Source organism: Pieris napi, chromosome 17 (genome assembly GCF_905475465.1).
Source record: "Pieris napi chromosome 17, ilPieNapi1.2, whole genome shotgun sequence".
In the NCBI taxonomy this organism is placed as follows: domain Eukaryota; kingdom Metazoa; phylum Arthropoda; class Insecta; order Lepidoptera; family Pieridae; genus Pieris; species Pieris napi.
Window position 1 is genome coordinate 6,651,130 of NC_062250.1, and position 14,654 is coordinate 6,665,783.

Consider the following 14,654-nt stretch of genomic DNA (forward strand, 5'->3'; position numbering starts at 1 on the left):
CGGTTTCATTAGCGTAGACCATGTTTAATCAAACTGGGTAATTTTGTTAATGTTGTTAGCACTTAAACTTTCTAGCATTCGCTTGTAAAATTAATTAAAATTGAATGAGTTAATAGATTGTTACTACTTAGTCGCAATTCTTTTCTGTCCGCCTTTGCTCTTAAATTAATTGTAACAAATAATTGTTAGGTATTGAAAGCTTGCTTGTTGTTTGCTAATGGATTACATAATTATAATTATCGTATTTTGTATGTGTTAATGCCAAATTATTTATATAAGTTAAGGAGGGAAAAATACATACAATTTACATTTTGTTTTCCATCAGCGACCAAAATATATTAGTCGATATTTTTTTTAGCTTTATACTACTACTAAATATATGCTTTCTTAAGGGTGTGCAATAATTTAATAAATAACTGTCTTATATTCTAAATATTAGCGTTTAGCCTATTTAAAAGGGCATTAAAAATACATATCAGAATGAGCCTAGTAGACGAATATTAATTAGGACGACTGTCTGATGGCAACGTGCATCTTGTTCGTATAATATTAAGTTATTCTGTAAAAAGTATCATTTTTTTGTTATGAGAAATAAAGTGCTGTGCACGTTGACAACGTTACACAGAAATATACTGTCGTAATATTCATATGGGTATGTTTTGGTACGTAATGATGAAAGTCAGATGGCATTAACGAGGTAGCATTTATGCATACGCTAAACAATATTGGAAACTACACGGCAATGAGACGTCGAAGTATGAAATTGATTTTTGTTACATTGATAATAAGACCTATTTTATCGTGATAGGTATTACGGTTATTAAAGTTTCATCGAGAGAGAGGCGTGAGTCAACTTCACTTTCACTAAGACCCTGCACCTAAAAGTGCATAGGTTTACTGAACTCAGCAGTTCAATTAACTTTAGAAATCAATGTTTTCTCAAGATTAAGAGTAACTCGATCGGTTCAATATGAAATGGAATTATAGTATATTTATATGAAATAAACACTGTCTATAACGACTCCTTAAAATAGCGAGTGCAAAAAAATTATGTACATATTATTTTAAATCGCTCACGAACTGCTCGACCAATAAATACATTATTCTCATTATGGTTTCACATTTGATTTTTTATAATCCAGTTTTTAATTGGAGGTCTTTTGTTTTAGGTAAGTGCTGCAATTACGAACTGCTTATTTGTTTGGTAAGTGAAAATTGATCTAACAAATAACATGAAAACTAATTTTATTTTGTCGTATTTACTCGACGATGTCACGGCGTATAATTTTTTAGACCGCTAGGAAAGTAAACAACGGTTTAATTACCGAGCGATTAGGGCTGTAGAGCTTTCCTGTGCATCGATGCCGGCGATAGTTGCCTGGCTCAACGGCACTCCCACTCGGCAATTGCGGCCGCCTCGCGCTCATTCACTTTAGGTTTTAGTCTACAATCGGCTGCCGCGGCGGACGTACGTGTCATTGCGCGCGCCTCCGATGTTAGTTTACGATTACGACATCGCGTTTCAACTCGAACTTTTACCGTGACAGTGAAAATAAATTTTTCGAATATGGGTTAAACGACCCCACCGACGAAATGAGTCCGGGCGAGCGCGCCGCCCTCGGGCGTCGCGAGCACCCTCGCCCTAACTATGCTGCCACCGCACCGGGATTTCCGCCACCATACTACCCGCCTTACGGAGTGCCGCATCCCAACGCATGGCTAGGGGCTCCCCTTATATCCATGGCAGGTCGCACGCAACAACAGAGGAACACGCCTATTTCAAAGCTTGCCATGCACGCTCAGGGCGCTCCCCTTATCATACAAAATAGGCACGATCGACGAAAGTACACAACCGTTCCAGAACAGCGTAATCATCGGCCGCTCGGATATTCTGAACATAACATTACTAGAGACAATGGCGAAGTGTCTGAAGGATCTAGGCCACGAAATCAATTACAACAGTCGCGTTCGAATCGAACTGGACGTAATAATAATACAGACGCGGTCAGCGTGGCCAGCGATGAAAGTTCCGGCTCCACAAATTCAGAAACCATGTTGCCACGCATAATTAAACCTAGAAAACGGCGTAAAAAAGATAGAAAACCCAATAACATTGTCCCGCACGATATCTCCAACTCCGGACTAGAACTGGGTGAAGTTGATCATTGCGCTGGTACAAATATGGGATCGACGCCGCACGTTTACGAGGAATCTTATTGCAGAGAGGTGTCATTACCGTATCGTTTAGATGTGAAAGCACTAGGTTACCCGGATCCAGTGCCGGAGACTTATAAAGTTACTGCGTTGGGTGAGGCATTAGAGGCTACGCGTTTTGGTTTAACTGAGGCAGTTTCTCCCTCCGAATCTGCTGTGAGCTCGTGTCAGTGCAGATATTGTGATCCTGTCGGACAAATTTGGGATGCTGATTCCATTGCACACTTACTGGATGAAAGTTCAAGTGGCGATTTCCCACCTACAAAGTTAGAGGAGTCTATGAAGGTAGTAGGGCCCTTAGGAAGAAGAGGTGTTGACACTATTCTGCGACGTAGTTGGAGCGATCCATCAGCGCGAGTCCCTGAACGAAGGGAAATTAATAATATCGAAACTTTGTCGGCTCCTAACTTATATTCCTTGTTTCCGCCATCAAAAAGAACTAGCTCCCCTGAGCCAAGGTCACCACTGGCCTTAGAAATATCATCGGAGATTGTCACCTCAATGAATGGACATCGTGACTTAGAAATAAAATTGTTTTCCACTTCGCCTCCGGCAATGAACTCTGGGCGCCGTTCTTTTTTCGACGATAACAGTGCAAGTGTTGTTAAAACATGTACGATAAAAGAAAATGAGCTAAACAGTGCAGTGGACAGTGAAACAACAGTGTCTGGTGCGAACGGCGTTAAAAGTGACAATGTGGACAAGGGATGTTTGCCGGCGTACGTTACCGGCGAGACCTCTCGCAACAATTGTGATCTAGCCTTAGTTTCTGCCTAAAGCCCTTGTGATCTTTGTATAAATAACAATAATTGGATGCGTGCTAAGTCCGGTGGGCTCTACGCTCGCCATTTGAGCTGGACTCAAATTGTCACAGCGAGAGGCATGCACGGAGCGTCTCACGACCCAATAAATTGAGATCTCCGTATTGTTTCCTGTAGATTTTATAATTAATTTATTCCTTATAATAGAGTAGGAAACGTACATGGAACTTTGTCTGGTCAGGTTAGAAATTATTATATAAGTGGGCTAAAATGTTTAGTTTTCTAAAGCTAGGTTGCCGTGACACGTGCGCAATTAGCGTTTCACACTACTGACACCGTTGTGCGAGTATTGCGGTTTCCCGCGGTTTTCTCCGCGCGCCGTTCCGGGCGGCGCTTCGTGCACATCAGTTCACACTGCTAATTACCTTCTGAGATTCTTGTGGCTTACTTTATCTAGAAATTATTTTTACTGTTTTAGTCGTTTTCCGACTATAGCTAACCTATTTATTCATAATATGTACTATCTATTTACGATTAATATAGAAGCATTTATTGAATATGCAAGTTGTCATTGAAACTGTTTCGTCAAGTGATATTAAATTCATCATCATTCACTCTTTATATTCGCATTTTAATACATAAATCTTACATTCCATAATAAATCTATATTGTTTCTCGATTATATGACGTAGTCGGTTAGTTAAAGTTATTATCGCGTCGATTTCACTAATATACCTAATTATGGTATAAATAGTTATACGTTTCTTACATCTTCACACACATCACTCACTCAAATATAAGATAAAAATTTATTATACATATAAAATCATGTCCTAATTCCTATGAGGTAACTTCTCTCCTTTCGGGTCCAATGCTTTAAAGCCAGATGAAGTTCCATAATATGTAGATAATGTGAATATATTATAGAAATTATCGTTGTGTTTTACGCTCCATGGGAGTTCAATTCTATTTCAGCATCGCGTTGTTCGCTTATTGCTCGCGCGTGCGTGGGATACATTATCTTTTTTCTTTACCATAGGCTCGACGTAGACAGTTGTATCTGTAATTTCTAACCTATATATGTTTGTGGATTTATCACTCCTAACCGATATTCGTGATTTCTTATTTTAATGATACTTTTACGTCGAACCATTTGAATGCGGAGTTGCGTTTTGCAATCGTAAGACTCAACGATACAATGTAATTTTAAAGAATAGGCTATGTTTAACTTACTGAGTGAATGCATTTTATACATGAAATTATATAGTTCTACGATTTTGTTTGTGTACGTCGTGAAGCACGAGTTACACGCTTGCACACTATTTTTGTACAATAAAATACCATCATGCCCTTAATATTCGTTTTATTTCTGTTATTAAACATCTCTTTGAGTGAGACAAGGTTTTCAAATACGATCTAGGTCCTATTACATACGTAAGTAGCAAGTAGGTACTTACTACCAATAGAATTGGATTATCTCGTTTTAAAATTGATTTTTCTCGTTTAAAAACGACTATAAAAAAGCATGCATGCGATCGTGAAATTGAATATTTTAAGTAAAATTTAATGAGCCCATAAAGTAGAGAATTCTTGTTTTGTAAACAGTGTTGCTTATGTAACTATGTAAACAACTTTCAATTGTGGCCAAACACCATTGGTTACGCAGTCGCAGTGCTGTTACTAAGGTCGTGAAATCTCAAGTTACGTAATTATTTTATTAAAAATGCAAAGGGTTTTTATAAATACTAAAATGGAGTTACGTTCTTAAAACGTGTCCCCGCGCATATTAACATATGGTTTTTAATCATGCAGAGAGTTAAAAATAAAAGCACATTACTTATTTGTCTATCTTTATGATTAACTTATTTAAAAAATAAGAATGTTCTTCCCTTTTTTCATAATTTAACATCCACATTACATTTATAGTTAAGTTTGTAATTCGTCTTAATATAATGTACTTTTTAATTATAAAACAATAACAAAGAGATCTATTATAAAAACAATGTGTGTTATCGTGTTATTTAGATATCTGAAATAAATACCTAAACTAACAAAAATCGGAGAGCTCCGAATTATTCTTAAGACAAAATAAAACAATATTTCTACACGAAAATATAGTTAATCTATTTGTTCAACGTATATTTACACAACTTTGTATCCGTCAAGGACAGTCTTGGTCAAAGTCATGAACGCTTGTTTGCTCTAATCGTTATTGTATTTGGTACATTATTCTTTAATTTTTCCTTATTTTCCTCTTAGAATTTTATTTGGTTATTTCTTTTTAAGACAGAAATGATATCTGAGGGTTTTGTTGTTTTGAGTATTAGTTCATGGTTAATATACATCATATAGCAATCATTATAAATTGTCTCACACATTTATAAAATTACATGAGTGATAATGACAAAAGTTTTAAAGCAATTTCAGCTCAAAATATTTTTAGTGTATTCAGCGCAGATGTTCCAATGATATGCATACATATTTTTTCTATTTAATTTACGATTAGATTAACGTCAGAAACCGATAAAATCTTTCAGTAAGCCGGTTTATGAACTTGTTTGTGAAATTCAGATCTCAATTCGTAAACGATTTCGACCTTCAGACGAATAACTTTTTTATTTGACCTTTCGATACAAGGACAAGATAATTTAACGCTTAGCTGGGATATTTCGATTATATTTGATGACTTTGAACGGTGTGAACGTATGAATGTTATCAGACTCGGTGCACTTCAACTCGTCAAAACATCGTAGTGAGGCCAGGACTACAAAACTAACGATTATTGTAATTTAGGACGAAACCTTAATCTTTAACCTCAGCTTCAGTAACAATACAATAGTTGCAGGTGTTTTTATTCATCTCACGATGTAGGTACATTACGTAAGGCAATTAAAAACAATTATACAAGTACTGGTGAGAGTATTTAATACCAATTTTGTAGTGGACCTAAGCTGTACTCGCTATACAACTCAACGGGGCTGATTTGAAATGGTTCTTTGTCCATTTTGATTTTTAAATATTGGGTATGAAAACCACGTAAATAATTTACGTTCAGTTCACATGTAATACGCAAAAAGCTATGAATACGAGCGGTTTACTGAGCACGTGGCGACCTTGCGGCTAAGTATTATGTAAACATTAGGGAAAATTGTTTGAGAAACAACCTGCTACTGTTTAAACAAATCAATATTGATATATAAGATAGAACTTTGTCTATTTTACAACTTTAAAGTAATTTGTATGTAGAATGAATGAAGAATAGCTTAAATGTGGCCTCTATATTTTTCACTGATTGACTTATGTTGACGTATTGTAGCTGTGTTGATCTAGGTTTGAGCGCGCGACTCTTATCCCTCATGTAGGTCGATCCCCGTCTGTGCACAATAGACTTTCTGTCTATGTGCGCATTTAATAATCGCTCGTACGGTGAAGGAAAACGTCGTGAGGAAACCAGCTATAGGATGACAGAAAGCTGAACACCTAGTTTGTCTATGAAATAAAAATGATCAAAATGCACTCTGAGGCCAAGTCCTATATAGGGGTAGCGCCACTGGTCACTATTATTCTATCATGTATTAATGGTAGGTAGGGTTAAGATATGATGATATTTTTACGTTCTATGAAAACGTAGATTCTTAGAGCATGAGTCATTTTGTTACTTATTGATTCAGGAAGGAATAAGCGCCTAATCGGATATTTGTAAGCTTTTAAGTTTTTTTTTATATTTATTTAAAATACTAATAGTAGAAAGCGCTAGCATAGGGTAAGTCTTACACATCTTAAATGTAATGTGTGAATTATTACAATCAATAAGATATTTCAAATTATTTCACATAAATATAAGTAGTTAATAAAATCAAATAATGGAAAAAAAGGTCCCGTCCACGTCATAAAATATTTGTCGATTGCTAAGATGTCCGCTAAAATAACCGGTGATATTGTCTGTTGACCTCCTTGCTTAGATACGCATATAATAAATTACAAATTTGTGTCGCTGATTCAAGTTTAATATATTAAGTGTGTGAAGTTTTTGCATTAAAATCCTTGTGTTTATATTATTGCTTCAACTTCTAAAGGTCTAAGGAGACGATTCAGCGTGTGATTCTGTCAGCGCATAATTAATTAAGTTAATAGGCTACTTCTTTGACGTGGTCACAGTGATTCCGGAAACATAGTAAAATTTTTGCGTATTATAAGAAGTCTAATCAATTTCTTTTCAATAAATAAGAAATATTTATTATTGGGATTTGGATAGGTTAGAACTTTTATTGTTATAGTGTTTAAAACACGATACCTGTGCTTTTCTAGGCGTGATTTCGATCAAACAAGCTCGTAGCATCAGACTGCCTTTCACTGTATGTTCGTGAACTGTATAAAAATCCGTTCAGATGTTACAGAAATTAAATGCTAAGCAAACGAAAATGTAATAAACGTATACTGTATGTCTACTTTTCTGTCCCTCATAATTTCTACTCACATATATATCAAACTCATTAAAGCTTTAATTAATAACTATTAATCTGCGTCGCTATTTTTGTTTGGCCGATTAAATTGGTATTCGGCCTTTGTTAGCAACGTCATACACTTAAAATGTTTTCTTAGATACTTCAAGCTTAAATATAGGCTTGAAAGCCTAGAAAATTGGAGACAGGTTTATTCTTAGAATGTCTAAATGCAGCCAGGGTTAGTTTTCACGGGAGGCAGGGAAAGCGGTGTTTCCGTTCTTAAGTTTCACCGGAGCTTTCACTTGCGAAGACAGTTGCGCTTAGCGATAATAAACTTGAATTACACGCGTGTTACCCATGCATTGTTATAGTAATCGAACTGGTAATTTATATATTTTATAGTAGAGGTGCTACTGGAGCATATAAGCATGGAATTTTCTAAATTTCGATGCAAAAGGATAAGTTAAGTTAATTTAATTATTTACTAAAACGATTAAAAATATGTTTATGCTTTACATAAAACATTTATGCATATAATACGCAACTGGAAGTCTAAAAGTTTATTTTATGTTTAAATGTATATTTGGATAAGACATAATATGTGTGTGAAATGGTTTAATTCGTTCGTTATGAGTTTTTTACCAGTGCCAGTAATCTCAGCTCATCTCTCGATAGATTAAATTTATTAAATATGCGCACAAACACACATAAATCACATATATAATCTTATATACAATTTATTCTCTAATTACCTTATTCATATTTGTCGTCCAAGGCGTGGGAATTGTAATTTGAGTCTTCAAAGATAATAAAATTCTACGTAATGTTGACAATTACAAATTCATTCATGGTCGTCACACATGTCTCAGTTACTTAAGGATAAAAGTTAATAGTAATGCTGACTTTGCTATAACTTGCTTGTTTGATACAGATTACAATATAAGTCCCAAACCTAAAGATGTAATTCTTCTAAAGCAAATTGTATTTGTATTTTTCGGCTTTAATACCAATGACGCAAACGCTACATTATTTGTATTGATAACCAAATCATTTGTCACTGTAAGCGATATTTTGCACTAAGGACGAATGGCGGTCAGAGCAATATTCTAATTTAATACGACGCAATGGCTAAATGCAGCACTGGGTCGACGTACCGAAGTAAGGACTTAAGAATGAAGATCATGATTTACATGTTTTAGTTTTCACAACGGAATATTTGCAAATAAAATCCTATCTATCCTAACATTCACTAATTAAATGTATTTTATAATGTAGAAAAAACATCAAACATCATTGTTTAGGTTTATCAAAACAGTAGCTGCCTGATTAGATACAATGCATATCAGGGTTAATTACACTTGATTACTATCTTGTCTGTTTTCGACTATCAGATTTTCAATATTTTAAAAATTTTAGATATCAAATTGCTTGGCTATTAACTAACAAATTAAAACTGCGAGACAAATTCAACTGTCAGAGACTCAAACTACGAATCCGAGAGATAGGTTATCATATATAGATATGATATTACCATCTCAAATTCTCTTATAAATCGCATTATTGCACTTTTATTCGTTTCGTTTTGTTAAGTCATCTGATGAAGTATTCAAAGGTGAATGCAATCTGCGTCGGACCTCTCCGATCTCGGTCTAACAAAACTCCTGCATCTTCATAAAGCATTACTCGTCATCCGTATTGTGAATATCGATTTTATTTTATTTGATAGGATTATATAGACCGCTGAATGAAGTCTCGTGGGCTAAGTCATGGAATAACAGTCATAAATATGATGCTACTTTAAATACCTCAAGGTTTTAACAATATGTATCTAAAGTCTAAACAATTCATATGAATGAACGACATTTGTTTAGTATGTTATCAAAATGTACTACCAAAGCTTTTAAGAGTGTTCTTTCTTCTTCGTCATATTTTTCACTGCTTAAGACGTGGACTTCGTGTCCTGCTAGTTATATATCTCTTTACTTTTGTTCGAACACAGGCTTTTGACAGCAGCTATTAAGGAACCTGAGAGAGCCGTGACTTGGTATTGGCCTTCCACCTTGCTAACGACAACAAGTCTAGGTTATCTGGTTGATGACAGGCGATATAGCAATAATTCTTGGGTAGTATTTTAAAAATCTGTTAAAGCACATATTCCTGGACGTGTTTTTGTCTATATTTTTTCTAGAACGCAAATGTAATTTAATGCCATAATCTTATCCTATTGAATATGTTTTGGAGTTGTCACGTTTTTATGTACTTGTTACACTTTGATATTTTGTATTATATTTTTATCATTGGCAAGTATTATAGTTTTTTTATGTCTTTAGAATTCATGTCGTTCTCTAGATGCTATCATATAATATTAATTATTCTTTTTGTATACTTTTTATGTGGTTGGTCAACTTATTACAAAGGCTTGGGACGGTTGTCTATCTATACATGTTTATTAAAATAGGTTGTTGTCTCTGCCCTACTTCAGTTTAATATTTTTTAACCTTTACAGTATATATTTGGAATTATCCTTATTAATTTGTTTTGAGACGGGTAATAATTTACCGCTCTTAAATACAAAGGTTAAATCAAGGTCACTTGTATATTACCACGTTTAACAAGTGTGATCACGTATTTATATGCAATATTATATTGTATTCGGCAGCGATGACAAACAATTATCTATGGTAATTGTCAACACTTGTTCAAATAAGTCGATATGAATTTCTCGTCGGTAGATTTTTATAAAGTTTTTATTGAAGTTTCTAGATTAATAAGAATTAGTATTAACGAAAAATAAAACTTTTGATTATTTTATAAATTAATATTGCATGGTATTGATAAGTCGATTATTAATCTACTTGACCAAAAAATATAATTAAACAGTACATACGAGAAAACTTAGAAGGAAGAAAGTCATTATATTACAATTGTACTTTAGACGGTATTTTTTATAAGTAACATGTGTGTGTTTTATTTGAGAAGACTTCGGTTTCTTCCAACCTAAAACAGTTAAGTTGAAGTCGCAGGGTGTATATGCAATGTAATAACATAAGTAATAACCATACATAACATACTTAATAAATTATTTCTTACAAATTACACTTGATTATTGATTTTTATATTTGCAACGAAAAGGTTAAAATCAAATTACACCAAATCTTGATTAATACTAACTTCTGAAGTCTTGTATCACTGTAACAAAACATTTACATTTCAACGACTGTGATTAATATAATTACGGGTCGTTGAACGAATTAAATTTAATTCGTGAAATCATTACGTAAGTCCGTCCTACATCTTAGCTTAATTAAATTATCGTTATTAATGACGAGCGCCCCAAATTCCGGTATAGGGATCGATGTTTACCATGCATAACGCATATAATTTCAATAATTAGGTGCTATTTGCATATGCCAGTACATTTATTAATTGCTATATGTATTTCATGTATAAAATGCATCTAGCCGAGAAGAGAATAGATTTTTGTACATGTATATGCAATCAATAATGTCATAACTATTCTCTAGTTAGTTTAAAAAAAATATCTATACATGCCTTAACTTAGTCGAGACTACTACTACTTTCAGAAAAACACCTTTTGTATGGCAATTAATATTTACAATTAATTACCAACAGAACAGTAGATCTTCCGCCTAGTCTTTAAACTTTTGGAAAAAATTTACTAATCAATAAATGATTATTTGCGTTACACACTGTAGTTGATATAAATTTAATAAAGTATGATATGTACGATACAAATAATATAAGAATTGACTTTGACAAATAATGTAAAATTCCTTTTTGACTAAAAATTTAAAAATGTGTGGCAGAATATGCGAACTTACGATTGTACCATCTTATACAATTTTGTACCATATTCTTGCAATAAATAGATTATTATTATTACTATCAGCTTAGTCGAAGCTAAGATGTTTGCTTACACGGCTCACACATAAAAAATTGGGGGCCGTCACGGGACGCCTGGCAGATGTGAAACATCGACATTATTTTGTAAAAGTAATATGCAGAAAAGAACAGATTGTGATAGGAACTAAATATGTCATAATAATAAAATAAAATATTACGATTTTTTTTCCAGATAATCGTTATCTGGAAAAAAAATCGTAATATTTTATTTTATTATTATGACATATTTAGTTCCTATCACAATCTGTTCTTTTCTGCATATTACTTTTACAAAATAATGTCGATGTTTCACATCTGCCAGGCGTCCCGTGACGGCCCCCAATTTTTTATGTGCTATAGAATTAACATTTATTTTCATTAAATACAAAAATTTACGAATTTATTTCAAATCGTGACTACTTAATTCGTTTAATCAGTGACTTCGAAATACACACACCGTACACACTACTGCATATAGAATGTATATATATACCATCATATAGCGTGGTGACGCGTCGCCACGGCATGCGTCGCCACGCCAGAAATCGGTGTTACGTGCGGCTATACATGTTTCACATCAAAATAAATTATTATGAACCGGAAACTATTGTTGAAGTAGCATGTATCGACTATTGTCTACTCAAAACACTGCTTTCTATGAAAATATGTAAGGTATGTTATTAACATGCCTACAAATTGTCGAGACTACTACCTACTGCTATCAGCTTAGTCGCAACAATTTACGCGCTAAATTGGTTGCTTACATAGGATGTTGTATTTATAAATAAGAAATAAATTACTATAAACATTGCATTAATCTTGCCTTTATTATTCTTATGCCCTCCAAAAACTATTGTTGAAGGTTACTTCACACATTAACATGTATCAACAATTGTCTACTCAAAATACTACTTTCTATGAACCGTGTAAGGTATTTTATTAAAAAAATACTCTGTGTGCCTGTCCTGTGATTGAGCCAAATTGCTAGTATCAGGACTCGGTTACATTAATCCTCACGTGAGATCAATTTAAATCGTTAGCACAAGTGATATATAGCGAATAAATTGAACTCGTACCTGCTACTTGCTTCATATCAGTATGAGAGCAATAAAAAGGTAGGTTACTTCATGACCACAATTTACATCAAATTCATATCGAATTCTGCATGAATGGTTAGCCAAATGTTGATTCAATTTTAACTTTTACGATCATCACAGATGTATAAAAATATTTATTATATTCGTTATAAGTAGGTACATATGCAGTACAATTGCTAGTTATGGGAATCCTTATAAATGAAAGATTCCTGTCTCAGGGTTCCCAGTCATCTATAACAAACTTAACACTAAATTTTATCGAAATACAAATTCTGTATTTTATTACAACATACAAATCCACATTTATTCATCATGTAAACCCCAGGAGCCAAACTTTAGCGTTTTTATTGGCGTAATTGTTTATAACTCCAAAAAAAACTTCGTTGTTTACTGCTAATTTGAAGTAAACACGTGTTTTATGTGGATGTAGGCGGGTAAACTAGACTTACCTTAATTGAATCGCTCGAGGCATTGCGTGCTTGACCTATAAAGATTTCCCGATATTTATATTAAATTCTTTCGAAATTACTATCATGTCTGAACAGAGAATACAATAGAAAAACGTGAACTTTAAATTAGAGTGTTCTAAATATCTTTAAAGTAACCGCATTTTAGTTTTAACTAGTGAAGCGTAGAAAAGTGCAAATTGGATTTGCGTATTTTGCTTAAAATGTACGTGCCTCCTGTTTTAATTACACATTATCTATTTAATGAATTAAGGCCGATTTACATTATCTTAGTGTTTAGGAGAGTGCTTTAGTACAACTTGAAAGGCAAGTTCTTTAGCGTAGCGTTTACATGTTTCAACTAAAGTACTATCCTAAAGCACTCTCCTAAACACTAGATAATGTAAATCGGCCTTTAGTAGCAGTGGCTTGCGACAGTCATGATTTTTAATAAGCAGAGACAAATATAGTCTGTAAATTATCACAGCATATATTTGTCAACGTAAAATTGTAAAAACCGTTAGATTGTAATCTATCTCGCGAGATTATAAACTGTCGAAAGATTGTGAACCTCAGCTTACTGCTTACAATTTAACGTATTATTATTCGGTAGATTGTACTACACTAACTTAGTTTTCATTCAAACTTCTTTGGTCAATTACAGATTAATTTTACTTCCCAACAATTTCATATAACTACCGAATAATAATACGTTAAATTGTAAGCAGTTCGTTGAGGTTCACAATCTTTCGACAGTTTATAATCTCGCGAGATAGATTACAATCTAAAGGTGTTTACAATTTTACGGTGACATATTCATAAAATAGCGTAGACGTTAGCATTAGTAATTAGAGTTATGGCTGAGCTCTCCGTTTATATAAATATTTTTATATTTAAAGACAGATTTTAACTTACGTAAGTGAAAACTGTTGCCTGCCTTGTGAATGCTCTAGGTTATATCACGTATAGGGCAAGGATTATCACCTGTTTCAAGTTGTATGTAAATATTAAACGTATTGAATGATTATTGACACTTTCGATTTGGAAGAAAGTGAGAGCTTGACGTACCGTGACCCGGTAGTTAGCGGTTTCAAATATTACGATACGATCCTAATAGCAAAACGATAATAATAAATAAATTGGAATAGGCATTGGTGCAAGGGTCAAGGAAGTTCAATTGAACAGGTGCTAATTACCAACTCGTTTTAAAAAATGTAAATCTGTATATTGAATATAAACTCAAACTTTTAAATCTTATAAATTTACTGCGAAAGGTTCAGTTTTAAATGCTGATATGTGATTGGATCATTTTGAAACTAACAAATCGATAATGGAACGTGTTACGTTAGTAAAAATTTGTCACAACAACTCTTATACACATTGAAATTTTTTTGTTTTTCAACAATTAACACCAATTGACCTAGTCCCATGCTAAGCTGGTGAAGCTTGTGTTATGGGTACTAGGCAACGGATATACATACATATTATAGATAGATAGACATATAAATACATATTTAAACACCCAAGACCTAAGCACAACACCAAATGCTCATCACATCGATGTTTGTCTCAGCCGGAGATCGAACCCGGGACCCATGGATTCGCGGTCAGGGGTACTAACCACTAGACCAATGAGTCGTCTAAAGAAATACATCGTAAGAATTCACGAAAATGAATTGAATCAGGCACCACGGCAGAACAAAAGAAAATCTCTCAATATGATTTACGACAGACGGATCAGGCGACAATGAAAACAAATTTAACAGTACAAAGAATTGCGATCAGCCA

At 33.8% G+C, this 14,654-nt stretch overlaps 2 protein-coding genes across 3 annotated transcripts in view; both read left to right on the forward strand.

Annotated features, from left to right (window-relative positions):
* Positions 1-14,654, forward strand: part of LOC125057968 (CCR4-NOT transcription complex subunit 6) — a 186,742-nt gene that overhangs the window by 30,130 nt on the left and 141,958 nt on the right. The gene's annotated exons all lie outside the window — the stretch shown is intronic.
* On the forward strand, positions 1,431-4,330 carry LOC125057971. Its single transcript, XM_047661951.1, has one exon. The coding sequence runs from the start codon at positions 1,594-1,596 to the stop codon at positions 2,989-2,991; it is 1,398 nt and encodes a 465-aa protein (XP_047517907.1). The 5' UTR covers positions 1,431-1,593; the 3' UTR covers positions 2,992-4,330.